At 43.6% G+C, this 14,863-nt stretch overlaps 1 protein-coding gene and 1 long non-coding RNA gene across 2 annotated transcripts; both read right to left on the reverse strand.

Moving 5' to 3' along the window:
* Positions 1-6,839: 6,839 nt before the first annotated feature.
* LOC146183775 (uncharacterized) lies at positions 6,840-9,034 on the reverse strand. The gene is made up of 3 exons (XR_014708799.1): positions 8,703-9,034; positions 7,692-7,814; positions 6,840-7,006 (listed from the first exon to the last, which is right to left on the reverse strand). It is a non-coding gene; the product is annotated as an uncharacterized LOC146183775 (long non-coding RNA).
* Positions 9,035-13,330: 4,296 nt separating this feature from the next.
* On the reverse strand, positions 13,331-14,451 carry LOC146183776 (uncharacterized). Its single transcript, XM_084608426.1, has 3 exons — positions 14,286-14,451; positions 13,426-13,760; positions 13,331-13,355 (listed from the first exon to the last, which is right to left on the reverse strand). The coding sequence occupies exons 1-3, from the start codon at positions 14,430-14,432 to the stop codon at positions 13,331-13,333; spliced, it is 507 nt and encodes a 168-aa protein (XP_084464552.1). The 5' UTR covers positions 14,433-14,451.
* Positions 14,452-14,863: the final 412 nt, after the last annotated feature.

The following is a 14,863-nucleotide window of genomic DNA, read 5'->3' on the forward strand; positions in this document are numbered from 1 at the left end:
TGTAGCTTTCTTTTTCTTGGTCATGTTACAAGGTCAAAGGTGTAACGCAATGCACTCATTTAAAAACTTTTGGCAACGTTTGTTGCGTCGGGCATTCACTGTTACGATTTGAAACTGCTGGAGGCACACGACGAATTTCACTTCCCCTGTTGCGTTTTCCTGCAATGACATTTATTTTGAAAGATGGGTTAGATAAGCATCTGTAAAGTGAGAAAAGAAAATTAAAGTGCGGTGCTGCAGTTTTGGTGACCTGACGCGACGTCGTCTTACAAGCGTGGGAGGATGACAGTTAGTTTGGTTGTATAGATTTCTGTGTGCCTGTCATCACCTGGCTTACCTTTGAGTGCATTATTCCTTTATAGAATCTAATTAGTCCCCTTACATATATCCGTGTCTTCAGACCCAATTTGTTATATGGCTACTCTAATAATGTGTCTTAAAATCGTTGGCGGAGTGGAGACACTGTAATGATCAGCTCAGTGAGCCTAGAATTAAGCGCACCGTGTGCTGCATAGTATAAGCCCCGAAGCGTGTATTGCTAAGTGATTTGTTTCATATTTAGGAGCGAAAAGAACCGGCGGAAAACAAGGTGCACAAAGCCGCCGGGATAGTTTTTGATAGATGCACAGGCAGTGTTTCTGGATAACCAGAACCAACCACCCAGCGAGCTTCACGGAAAAGATGCTGAAAACTTGTGCTTATCGCAGTTGCAACTTCCGCTGTCACGTATAGTACCTACCACCATCACCGAGCCTGGCTTATCATTCCAATACTCCGCGTCGGCTGTTCTATCAGCTGATCGCTGTCAGCGCGTACGCGAACGACATTGAACTCTCTTCGTAGTTTTCCTCTCTGCTGTGTCCCCTACCCTTCTGCAAGCTCCCAGAAACTTTGTTTTGTTTTGTTTGTTTCTTTTTCGTGAAAAGCCCTTCAAGGTCTAGCCCGTTATTGCTTCTTCATGGCACTATAGGGGGTATTCACGGGACGTCACAGTTGTCGTCAGTATGCAGCAGACGCCGTCTTTGCGTCCTGTTCTGACTATAGTCGGCGGCTTAGGTTAGCTGGTGTGCATCCGTTTGCTGTGCCGCTCTACCTTATTCCAGCACCACTGTAATCAAAACTCACTCGGCATCATGAGTGACAGTTCGAAGTAGTCTGCGCGATGCGGACGGCGACGTCTACAAAAAAAAAAAAAAAAAAAAAAACACTTCGGCACCGACTCGTTTGCAGTCGATGTGCGCAACTGCACGGTAAGCGTCGACCGGCGGCCGCGCATAAATATGTAGACATTCACGAGTTCCTTGAGCTATACGGATGAGATTCTTCGCAAGAAACCAACTGAAAGGCTACACACCTCTCGAAGAACAAAACTACGTTACAAGCGGCTGGTTAAAGAGCCGCGGTTTAAGCAGACGAACTCGCGCTTTGCACAATTGCATGCGTGCTTATCCCAGCTAAACCGCTGACTCCTTCTAACTCAAATTTAGCACAGAAATAGCCTTTTGTAGTCAGTATTTTTGTACGGAACTTATTTGGTGTACTTGCCTCATTCGATCAGAAGAAGTCGGATGTTTGCATCGTCTGTGGCGGTAACGAAGCTTCAAACGAAACCGCTACCACAGCGATGTGGCGCCACCTCGTTTCGTTGCAGACTCAAACAATTTTTTTTGCAGCAAAACTCTTAAAATACCGTGCTATGTATTGCCAAACTAAGTTTCGCTTGTTATTATTCCTAAATAATTTTATAAAGCTCTTTAAACCTTCCGCAAAACAACTCTGCCCGCCTACGTTCCTTCAGCGAATATTGCTTCGCAGACGACACAGACGATGCGACCGTCCGACTTCTGGTCAAATGAGTCGGGTACGCCAAACACAGTGTTGGTCGAGTCCTCCGAAGGCTTGGATTGTCGCAAAACACGACAAGGAGGTGTTGGCCGCGCACTGCATGCGCCTGGCTGGACACGGTGATGTATGTTGTCATGTTGGTGTGCTGCTCTTTTACCTGTAATAGGTTTGCGAGTGCGGGAAGAGCAGCCATCCCCGGATCGTTGCAACCAAAGAGTTTGTTCTAGTAACGTTGGTTGCAACAGCTCGCTGCCAGGTAACATGTGAAAGGTTCCAGCTCAGCCGATTTTCGACATATATTTCGCATTTTTCGTGATACTATTTGCGCGGTTGAGCCGTGCCAGCCATACGTTATGTCGCACCTCGGTGAGTTATTTCGTTCGGGCGGAGTCGTTCATCTGTACTTTCGGAACCTTAAAATGCCGAGGTCGTTCGCGCAGCTCTTCTTCCGTTGCTTGCACTGTGCACGGCTACTACTGCTTACGATAGCTTAATAAACCATAACTGCGGATGCCACCACTCGTGGAACCGCACGGCAGTACCTGATGCGTACGTTCGCCCTCTTTGTTCGGTGGACACAAAAATGGCTGACTGCGCCTCAGTTACCCACAGTGCAACGCGCACAGCGCGCCAGTGAATACCCCCTATAGGGAGGGGGGCCGAGAAGGCCAAAGTAGCTTTCGAATGTTTATGGAAAAGGCAGCCTTGTGGCACCGCTCGTACCACCCCCTTTTTTTGCACTGTGGTTTTCTTTTTTAGCTGCGTACATTTAGTTATTATTGATGCTTGCAGAGCAGTATCATCTTAGCACATTAAGCGCAGAACGTAAAAAAAACAGGTGCGTTTATAATGCATTGATAGAGCAGCTGTTTAACCAGTCTTGAAAACTTGGTTGTTTGGATCCATACGTGAGTGCATCAGCTGCTTGTACTGATGTATATATGAGGTACTTCCTAATACTCACTGTGTTACGCATGGCAAAAGTTGTAGCCTAGATGTGTTCCGCATTACCAGGGCTGGGGCTCTGCACAGTGTAAATCTAGTACAACTAAGATATTACTAGTGATCAATAAAATACCTCCTTGAAACCTTCTCCCGGAATGCCTACTCATTTTTCAACAGGTGCTACCGTAAGCATGTCCGGGCCCAGATCAGGACCATGGGGCTCGTCTAAAACATGATAGTTTATGGCAAAGTGCACATTTTGTATCTGTGTAAAAAGCTGTGCATCAATACTCTTGATATTTTCGTAATGAATATTGAGAGCTGCTAAAAATTGTATACACTTTACTAAAAAAAAATCTGGCTTTTTTCCTTTGTAGCTCACATAATCAATGAAAATGCTCATTTTTTAAGGCACACCTTCATAAATACTTAAGTTATTCACTATCGTCAGAACATAAAAATTGTTGTAAAGCAAAACACGCAAGTTAAAGGACTAACATTAATCACGTTTTTCACAAACTTTTTATTTTTCTAATACCAAAACTTCTACGAGACATGTGTAAAGTCAGTTAGTTTTATATGCCCGTTTACATGAATGCAGCTCAAACTTTCTAGTGTAGTGCACGGGAAAATGCTTGAGGACTGCCCAAGTGTTACTGTAATCCACTTGATGGGGCTAATGGAAACATGTCGTGTGTAGCCAATTGGATTACACTTGGCGTAACAGCTAATCGAGATACATAACAGAATGCAATGTGTCAAGTTACATTGAGGTAACTGTAGCTTCTGTAGCTTGAACACATTTGGAAAGTCATTAGCATATACACTAAAGCCATTATTTTGCAGCGGCTGCTGCCTTGTTTCACTGTTTCAAAATGTTCCATGTTAATTGTTGAAATGTTTACCTGCCATGTCACATTTCTTTGTTCATAAATATTCTCCGAACAGAAATATTCTCTAGCCGCTACATGTAGCATTATGCAATGAATGAAAATTTCCGTCCAGTTACAGGACGTTAATTATTTCACACAGAAAATGGCATGCACTGCATGCTGGCCTGTTAGTAGCCCTGTGACTGCACTATATTGCACAATTTGTGTGGAACTTTCGTTTATGTATGCAGTTGACAATAAGCTATCCTTATTTGATTTCATTATTTGTTTCAGCTGAAGCCGGTCCCAGTAGTCTCAGTAAAGCCACAGGTTCCGGCATTGCGACACCTCCTCCGGAAACGCCGAAAGAAAAAGGGAGAAGAAGCAAGCCTGCGTACTCCTCTTGGACCAAAAGCACATACAAAGTCTTCATTCCCGGTGTGTTAAGTATCGAAAAGCACTGGGCCGTATTAAAAAAAACGGAACGAAACAAGGCAAGTAACGCAGCAGGAGGCTCTAAACAGACTTCAACCACATTTGTAAAAATACCTTTTTGAACTGGTTAACACTCAGATTGTTGTGTTCTTTTGCAAAATCCAAAAAACGCTGGTCAAAACAAATGAAACACTTCGCCCTCAATTTGTTCTTTCACTTCAAAAAGCCTATCGCTTTATAAGAGAAATGCTTCATTTGCCGCATGTGAGAACAGTGAGGCAGTGGCTCGCAGACATCCCAATGACACCTGGTATCATTCCAGGTGGTATGGATGCAATAGAATCAATAACAAAAGATTGGCCACTGCAAGGCAAAGCTTGCTGTCTTTTATTCGATGAAATCTCCTTGAGGAGAAACTTGATCTATGATTAATCAAATTATATGCTGATTAGCTTTACAGATGGTGGGAACACAAGAACTTAAAGTGTGGCAAACAGACCTTGTTATGGCGGTGTCTGGCATATCGCGTTGGGTATAGCCAGTAGTTTTTGCAATGTCTCACAATGCACCATCTGCTCTTGCAATGTGCAAGTTGGTATTAGATTTAATTTCGCAGTTTGAAACAAAAGGTCTTTTGTTAAAAGCGGTTATTTGTGATCAAGAGTCGAACAATATCAGCCTGTCAAGAAGGCTCATCCATTCTATCTATGAGCCCTATTCTGTTGTCAAAAACTGCAAAATATACTTCATGTTTGACACCCCACACCTAATAAAATATTCTAAAAATAATTTGAGAAAACATAAGCTCAATATTGGCTCTGAGGTTGTTTACTGATTGTACATTGAAAACCTTTACAAAAAACTCGCAAAACAGATGAGGCCTGTAACACAACAACTGAACATATAAAAAACAGATTGGCAAAGAAACTCAAAAATCATCACATCTACAGGATGCCCTTCACTGACATGAGAGTGAAGCATGCCACACAAGTGTTCAGGGAATCTGTGTCTCTGGCATTCCTCACTCTCATCGCCATTGGGGAGCTTCCTGTTGCAAAATCTTTGGGCTCCATAGTAGAGTGCCCTAACCACTACGCCACCGTGTCGGGGCCTTACATGGCCCCGACACGGTGGCGGGGCCATGTAAGGCCATTACACTTCTGCTGCATTAATTTGCTTGTGTATGTATGCATTTATGTGCTGGTTTATAATTCTGCTCTTATTTAACATGTAATGCATTGCACTAATTTGCTTATGTATGTATGCATTTCTGTGCTGGTTTATAATTCTGCTCTGATTTAACATGTAATGAATTGTTTACTTTTGATCATGCCGCATTTCCTTAGCGAAATGGAAGTTTGTCCAAAAACATTTGCTCTCCGAAAGCCTTGTGTGCCTTTCTAGTGTGAAAATTGTTATGACCAGGGGTTCTCTTTCTACAGTATTGGGGAATGTCAACTGCTCACAAAAGGTATCAGGGGACTCAGCGTGCGTGTTTTGGCTTCTCTTTCTGCTTGACATGGACAGAAAAGCTAGCACACAGTCACACAGCGTACAGATATGCAATGATTGTCTGTATACTGAAATTCTCTAACTTGTTGCAGCATGAAATGGCAAAAATGAAGTCATGACAAGAAAAATGAAGGGCGAGGCATGCATGGATTCAGGTGCTCCCAAAATCCAAAGCCTGCAGAACACACACGAGTTTTGTGATATGTATAGTTTAGAAACATCTGGGCATGACAGTTGTGCTGTGTTATACTGTGCTGCTTAAAAACATTAGTAGAGTCTGGAATGCATGGGCAGCAAAAAAAGACTGCATGTGCTTGGATTTTTAACAATTCGATAGGGGTGTGCGCAGGTGTGGCTTCATTGACATGTATGCTAGTGTAGAATAGAAGCATGCCTGCATGCAGGTTCAAACTGTGAATAAGTGCCATCCATATTGACTGTGTTACCAGTCTTTTTTTGCGATATTTACACTGTGGTGTTTCACATCTCAATGTATGACATCGGCTATGGGATAGAAGCAGTAGTAGTGTACGGTATATTGTATTAAGACTATCTGGCCTTCTTTAATGTGAACTGATAATTCTCAGTACACAGACTACTTGCAATTTACCACTCAGCAAATATTGTTACAGTGTGGTACATGCAATATATTCACAGGATAAAAACAGTAGTAAATTGCCACACTTTGTGCATAACCCATCGTTAATTTCTCTTATAAGCTATTTATATCCATGTATATTTTGAGTCACTTTTCAGGGTATTGTCATCAAAAACTGAAAAACATTACCTCCGATTATTCCTGCTGCACAACAACCACAATCACACTGCTTGTGTGAATGTGCAAAGGTTGCATCACTACCCGACCTTAAACTGCAGTTGGCCACACTTTATTCCTCTTGGTACATACGAAAACAATATAGGGTATCACAGATGTCTTGTACAAAGCATGCGACCCTGCTAGTCATCATTTAGAGGAGACCATGACAAGTATGTAGGAGCTAAGTCAGACTGTGAAATTCTCCTGGTGTCTGTACCCAGACAACCATATCAGATCCAGGAGATGTCCATAAAATGCACCCCTCAAAATATTTAATATTCAGAGGATCTCCACAAATACCCACAATTGGTCCAGTGGATATTCCAGAGATGTCCCTATTGCCACACAGTGGACGTCCACATGGACATTCATTATGATGTCTAGAGGACATTGCCAAATCAGTCTCTGGACATTGCATGGACATTGCCAAGATGTACAAGCATGCACTTTCAACGGAGCTAGGGATAGCTGTTGAGCAAAACACATAGCGTGAATTATAGTTTTATTCACAAAAGGACTGCAAGCTTTCAAACACCTTCCCCTCTTCATGGGTTTCAGTTTGCGTCCGTGCTTGTGCCTCCTGGAAAATATAAAAGATGAAGTGAACAATAAAGTGGGGCATTAAGAAATTTACAGGTAACAGAAAATAAATAGTCACAAAAAAAAAGGCCACATGCACGAAACAAACTTGTCTGAAGGCTGGCAACAGAACTTACAGCTATATAACAGTGAAAAAAAAAAAATGGATGTAAAACCTTTACGTGCGAAGAAAATAAGCCTATTAACATGCCCGTAGTTAAATGAATGTAAAAATTTCACAACCTGTTGTCTCTGTAAGAAGGATAGTTAACAATTTGTGTTCACTTCTTTTTCAATTAAGGTTGGAAGTTGTTTTAGAGTGTAAGCTGCACTATATAGGCTGCAACTTCAGATTTCACCTTGCTGGGACTGAATGACTTCAACCTAATTAAGCATAGGTGTCCACTAAAAACTGAGACCATACTGTGCCTTCCTTTCCCCAAAAACCAACTAAAAAAATTTAAAAAATATCGGAATGAAAAGGTGGTGTTAAGGCACTCTCGCATCTACTGTTAATGAGAAGCTTGAGCACCCCCCTAATTCAAACCGTGTACAGCCTTGGTAAACCATGCAAAATCATGCTTGAGTTTCCGCTCATTTAAATTTGTTCAAGCCATGCTTAAACAGGCATCTAACTGGTATGTACACACACAGTTTTGTACAAAATAGTGGCTAAATTTTCATACCTTGTTTTGCAAGCCTTTCCTTTTGCTGTTTAAGACGGCATGGAGCATGTTGGAGCCATTTCTTTATAACTGCTTGCACATCATCCACTGTTGCAACATACCGCATGTTTGACCTTGCAGCCACTGAAACAAATACAACAGTATAGTAGCTGTGGTTCATTATTAAAATACCAAAAAGAAGGGAAAATTGTTGCCAGCCGCTGCAATTGCTATAACAACTTAAGCACCTAGTACTGAGCTGCAGCCAGTGGAAATAAAGGAACAGGGAGAGGAAAACAAGGACAAGTAGAGCGTAATGACAGCAAGAAAGGAAAAGAGAGTTTCATACACTCTTCATAATATCCAGAAAAATATAGTGTGAACAAGCTAGCACCGCATGCATGGCAAGACAACAATCTTATTCTCGTAAGTGAGCTAATAAAAGCCAGTCTAGCTTTTCTAAAAAAAGAACTTGAAGAAAAAATGGCAAAGCAGCAACCCATTTTGCGATGAAGGCATGCAAAAAGTGATGTTCGCAGCAAGTGCTGTTGACCTGGGCGTGTTTAGGAGACTTCTGCAGTCGCGCGGCAAATCTGCAAAGCAGCTATGCTTTGACAGCTTTTTAAGCAGGGAGGTCGCGGCCTTCTGCGTAATGTTCTCTTCTAGTATCCACTCCCGCAAAATGCACTTTATGTCAATATCAGCAATGTCACTCGCACATTTGCTAGGCGTTGGACGCGCGCAAAATGGCTCGCCGCTGCTAGAGGTTCCGATGACGCAGGTGATCCTTGCGCGGCGGGAATAAACTCTGGGTCAAACATGGCAGAGGTGGGCTCCGCGGGCTGTCATTGCGGGCTAGCTCTCCAACTACCATTTCTGGTTTATGCACTTCTGCACACTCGTCGGGTTCACCAAGAGCAGAAAACGTGGCACGAGTATTCCTCGCAGCTGCGCGTGCTGCCCATGTCTTCGCTCTTGCTTTAGGCATAGCAGAAAAAGTCGTGCTCTTAGGTGATGCTGAAACATACGTACCTTTGAAGAAATGTACTTCACGAACAAGGCAATGCACAGGGCGATTAACAACTTGAAATGACTGCTGCTGTCAACTTCGTCAGCGAAGATGTGGCCATGTGACGCGCGTGCGACGATATGCGGCTGCCAGCAACTCGGAGAGCGGTTGAGGCGATGTGAGCTTGTGTCAGCCATCCAACATATGCCAGGCACAACGACACTTCCGGCTTCCGGGGATCGCTTCCGGTTGTACAGGAATGTACTGGTAGGGTGCATAACTATTACACCAAGCGCGAGCTGCAATACTCGGAAGCGCCAAGATTAGCAGACGTTCCCAAAATACGACGACGCCACTCGCGACCGCTGAGTGTATTGCAATAGGCATGTACTACGGCATGAGTCATCTGTGGACAAACGTCCGCATTGCACTTAAATTGACCGCGTCTTCTCGCTCGCAGGGACAACACGTGCATTATGTTATTGTGTTGTGGTGGCTGCGCAGCGGAGGCAGGGAAGGGAACGAGACGAACGCCGCGGACACCATGAAAGAAAAAAAAAAAAGGCGTGCTACTCCGCGCTAATTTTGTGGTAGAGTTGCCAAAGATCTCATGAAAGTGACAGTGCGTCGCCCAATAAACGCATTATTCATGTTCATAACAAATGTATCATACAACAAGTCTGCAGGCAAGGCATTTAATATTTTTTGCTCGCCACAAAGAATGCACTATTTCTTGATCGCGAATGTAGGCAGGCAGCGAGTCTCTCCAACGTCCTCCTCTACCTCTCCGGCACGAGCAACGAGCTGCCCACGTTTTTATCATGCACTACGGCATGAGTCATCTGCGGACGGCGTTTTCTCGGTCGCGGGCGAAGGGGGGGGGGGGGGGGGGGGGGGGGGGGCTGTGCAGAGGAGGCAGGGAAGGGACAACAGGGTCTTGAAGATGAAATTGAGGGGCTTTACTTTTAAGACTCTGCCTGCCTTTCCACTTACCTCTATCCGGTCCGCACAATGAGCTACCCCCACGTTTTTGGTCAAATTTCCAGGAAGCTCGACTCACGGGCACATTCTCACGCACAGTACGCTACGCAAACACGATCCAACACCATGGCGCGAAAAATAAGCTGCAATAAAATGCAATTAAATTACTGGATATTTCGATTATTTAATTTCTCACGGCAATTTAAATTTCGCACCTTGTGACATTTTTGCAACAGCATATATTCATGTAGTCGACAATTTGAATATGTTAGTCAAATTTACATGGTATTTACCAGCGGAATTCGGTAGCTAAAGAAAAAAAAAGTTTAGTAGGCTGGCGCGGTAACATTCACGTTTGGCTAGTGCGCGCTGCCTGAAATTGCGGCGAACCGCTAGAAACACAATCTAGATGTGTCAGCAAAACAGATGTTTCATTAGTCCGAATCAAAATTTAAAGTAAAAATCTGCTGAACTATGCATGTCCACTGAAAGTCACATTATAACATCGAAGTTGTGTACACTGTGTGATATCCTCACGACCACGCAAAGGTAATGTCATGAGGATATCCACTAAAAGATGATCTTTTAATAATGGACGCATGGACATCTCATGGGTGTACAAAAATGACGTTTGATATTGAGACCTTTTGTGAAGATCCTATGGATATTGTTGGTTGTGTGGGTATGCTAAGTTATAGCACTACAACATACCATGTTCTGCTTGGCCTACTTGTGTACTGTGGTTTACTCTGCATGAGCAAATATTGGGGCTATCCTCTGGCTCTTTCTCTATACATTCAAAGCCACACTTGTCATATGTTCCAAGCAAGTAACGTTTTACTTCCCTGATATTCATCTGAATCTGCACAGAGTAATTGCGTTTGCATTTACTTATGATCATTACTTATATACCTGCTTTTATATACCATTGTCATCTTGATCGTACTGTGCACTATACTGCTGTTTTCTTGAATAAAGTTAGCTTTGAGAATTATTTGAACTTCTGCCTCTCGAGCAAGTGACATGAGCGGCTGCTAGGCAGTCCAACCGCCCTCCACGGAACCAAACCTCAACAGCCACATCAAAAAATAAGAACGAAAGCACATATTACGTAAGTACTTAGACAACCATAGGGAAAATAAAGCGGGCGCAGTTATTCAACAGTATCTACTGAACTTGAATTGCTTGAATCGAGCTAGCGGCCGATCTGCGCCGTGAACACGCGCAACTGACGGCCACCAGCCGCTAAAACGGGCGTGGCCATATTGAATTCCTGGATTGGCTTGTCTGGGCTCGTATGCTATGGTGTCTTGTGCATTTTTACCAATCAATTCGTTTACCGCTGCCCCCAGGCACAGCCACCATCGCCTTCGAAAAAACGTCCCCATTGGCTTTATGAGAATGTCACACCCTTGGCCAATGTTACTAGACTAGGTTAGTTTTCAAACTCCCCATTCCAGCCATGCATAGCAAATGGCACACTTTCCTGCTCCGCCGTCAGATGGCAGTGGCGTCAAATCAGGCTCCAAGAACTTCGCATCGTCTGCATGGCAAAGGAGTGGTTTCGCTGCTCGACTGCGAATATACTGCGAATATTTAGGTGTTTAAGCCCAAGTTTCCACTTAATCGCAGCACACGCGTGCTCTCCGCCTCCCGGAAATGCGGCCGAGAATGAAAACCGCGATCTCGGGATTAGTAGCGCGACGGCACTAGCAGTTTTGGCCCGAGTTTCCACTTAAACGCAACACACGCGTGCCCTCCGCCTCGCCAAAATGCGGCCGAGAATTACAAACGCGATCTCAGAATTAGTAGCGCGATGACACCTTCTGGGCTACCGCAGTAGGTAATTCTTAGAGCATCTTTACCATCATTCGAATTGTTTGCAGCTACCTATAACCAGCCCTTATACATAGCATTCAATGATTACGAAAAAGCATTTGACTCAGTTGAAACCTCGGCGGTGATGCAGGCATTGCGAAATCAGGGGGTAGACGAGCCGTACGTGAAAGTGCTGGAAGATATATATAGTGGCTGCACAGCAACCATAGTTCTGCATAAAGAAAGTAACGAAATTCCCATCAAGAAAGGTGTTAGGCAAGGAGACACAATCTCCCTAGTACTATTCACAGCTTGTTTAGAGGAAGTATTCAGAGACTTGGAATGGGAGCAGTTAGGGATAAGGGTAGATGGAGAATACCTCAGTAATCTGCGATTTGCTGATGACATTGCTTTGCTAAGCAACTCGGGGGATGAACTGCAAATAATGATTGATAACCTAGACAGAAAAAGTAGAAAGGTAGGCTTGAAAATCAATATGCAGAAGTCTAAGGTAATGTTCAACAGCCTCGGGAAGGAACAGCAGTTTACATTAGGTAACGAAATACTGGAAGTAGTAGGCGAATATGTCTACTTAGGACAGGTAGTAACCGCAGATCCGGACCATGAAAAGGAAACAACAAGAAGAATAAGATTGGGATGGAGCGCATTTGGCAAGCACTCGCAGATTATGACTAGCAGCTTACCGGTATCGCTCAAGAGGAAAGTATACAACAGTTGCATCTTGCCTGTACTCACCTATGGGGCTGAAACGTGGAGGCTAACCAAGAGAGTTCTACTAAAGTTGAGGACAACCCAGAGGGCTATGGAACGAAAAATGGTAGGGGTAACATTAAGAGATAGAAAGCGTGCAGAGTGGGTCAGAGAAATAACTCAAGTTACCGACATTCTAGTGGAAATTAAGAAGAAGAAATGGACATGGGCAAGACATGTAGTGCGAAGAGAGGATAAACGATGGTCGCTGATGGTAACAAACTGGATTCCAAGGGAAGGAAAGCGCAGCAGGGGGCGGCAGAAAGTTAGGTGGGCGGATGAGATTAAGAAGTTCGCAGGGGTCAAGTGGATGCAGCTAGCACAGAACCGGGTTAAGTGGAGAAATATGGGAGAGGCCTTCGCCCTGCAGTGGGTATAATCAGGCTGATGATGATGATGATGATAGCAAACGAGTGTAGCGAGACAAGGAGAGGGCCGTCATTCACCTCGCTTCTTACCTCCGGCTTGGTCGTCTTTTTTCTGCATATTCAAGCGTGCTAGAATACAGGGAAATAGCCGGCGCTCGCCAAATGAAATATAATTTTGCACAATATTTCATTCCTTAATTCAGCCAAGCACAGCATTTACACTTGGCACACATTCTTTCTCAGAAATCGTGCATAACATGCAACATGCGGACCAGATACTATATACACTGGCCTTGGGCACACAATCCTTTTATTAAGCAAGGTCATAATAAAAGACATAGTACATGGCCTTGTACTGTGCGTACAACCTTGCAGCAGTTTCAGAGAAACACTACAGAAGCTTGGCTCGCTTCCTGGCTGCCTTTACTTGTATGCTGGAGCTCTGATGCTGTTGAACGAACTTGGAATAAAAATACATGCGAGTAGTCAAATAGAATTTGATGACGCGAGCACTCAGCTCTTCGTAATGAAGGCTGCATCCTACTTTAACCAGAGCCATTTTTGAAAGTTGCTCTAAAATACACCAAAACAGATCTCCGAAAACCTCATTAGTCTTCGTCTTTTTTCAATGACACATTCGATAGCATTGATCATGCTGGACAAAGCACCCGATGGATGCTGCAGAGCGCCAGGCTTGAATGACCTCATTTCGGTCAGTACAGCAGCTGAAGGCACATGCTGCGTTGACACACAGGTCATCAGGCAATCATCACATGCACTGAACTTGCGAATTTTCTTAGCAATGTACCCTGCAAGATAATACAGGGCACTCTCTTTCGCAGTGGGGCGGCTATAACTGTGCTGGAGCCTGTCGTCAGGCGTTGCTTCTTTCAAGTCAATCTGACTGATAACCTTCCTCAGCTCTTTCTCACGGGCTTGTTTCCTGGAAAGTGTGTCCAGCCTCATGCTGTTTAAGTTTTCGTCAACCGCAACAAGGACAGGGTCCACTTCACCTGTGCAGTTGCCTTTTATGGCCACCTTGAGAGGTGTGTAGAGGCTAAGAAGTCTAAAAATCTGTCCAAAGTGAGTAATTGTGGGGTGATCTTCATGACCTCCAAAGCATCTCACAACTCCAAAGAAGCGCTAGAAATAGAAAAAAAAATTTTTAGACATGTAGATTACAAGTACACGCAACTGTGCAGCTTACATAGCAATGACCAAAAGTTAGAACAGTACTGAAAACACAGAAAGTACATGCAAACTTATTAGCTTAAAAACACCAGATTGGTTTGGATGCGAGAATTTCTAAATCATCGCGCTTTTCATGATATTAGTGGCACATAGTTTTTAGTGGTTGTACACAAGATATCTAAAACAAAGGAAAAAGGAATTTCTACACATACCTCTAAGGGGTCCTGATTTAGTTTCGCAGTGAGCACATATGCGACATTCTGATTATGGAGAAGACCAATTATATCTAAAACTGACGACAGTGTCACTCCATAATCATTTGGGAGGCAAACAGTCTAGTGTTTTGTGCAATGCTGCTCCTCTCAGTGGCATCAAGCATCTCAAGGAAGTCTTTAATTACCTGCAATAAAGCAAAGTATGTTTGTTAGAATAATTCCCTTTTACAAGATGTAAGCGGGAAATTCAAGCTTGCCTCACCTTGATTTTAGGAGAACCTTTCCGGATGCCTTCAGCAGGACACCTTGCATTGAGCGCGTCAAACAAGTTGTTCATACGGAGAGTGAAGCTCTCTGTGCCCACTGTATCATGGAACTCTGGGTGGTGTTGTTCTCGATAAAACTTCATGCCAATGGCCACACTCCTGCTAAACAACCGAAATTAGAACATAAAAATACGATGTCTTCAGATGCATGACGAGTTGAGTAAATAATGCCTTTTGTATATGGTAAGAGACTACGTGACAGGCATATAAAGGTGCTGGTACCATACCTGAGTTGCCAGCCGGACATTCATTTTCTCCATCTTCCCTGGATTTACATGAGATGCAGTGAGTTTGGTACAATCTTCAATTGCTTGTCCTTTTCAGTGTTGTGAAGTAGCCGATAATGACCAAAGTTTATCAGATCTGAGCCAGCCTGTGAAAAATAAAGTATTGAAATCGTTCAGAACAGCAATACTAAACAGTATGCGGTAATGTGAATAAGTTATTAAGAAAATAAATATATCATACCTTTGCAAAAGTGTGAGTCAACAGGTTATTTCGCACGCACTTCACA

The sequence above is a fragment of the Amblyomma maculatum genome, chromosome 7 (genome assembly GCF_055883805.1).
Source record: "Amblyomma maculatum isolate TAMU_Amacu chromosome 7, ASM5588380v1, whole genome shotgun sequence".
NCBI lineage: Eukaryota > Metazoa > Arthropoda > Arachnida > Ixodida > Ixodidae > Amblyomma > Amblyomma maculatum.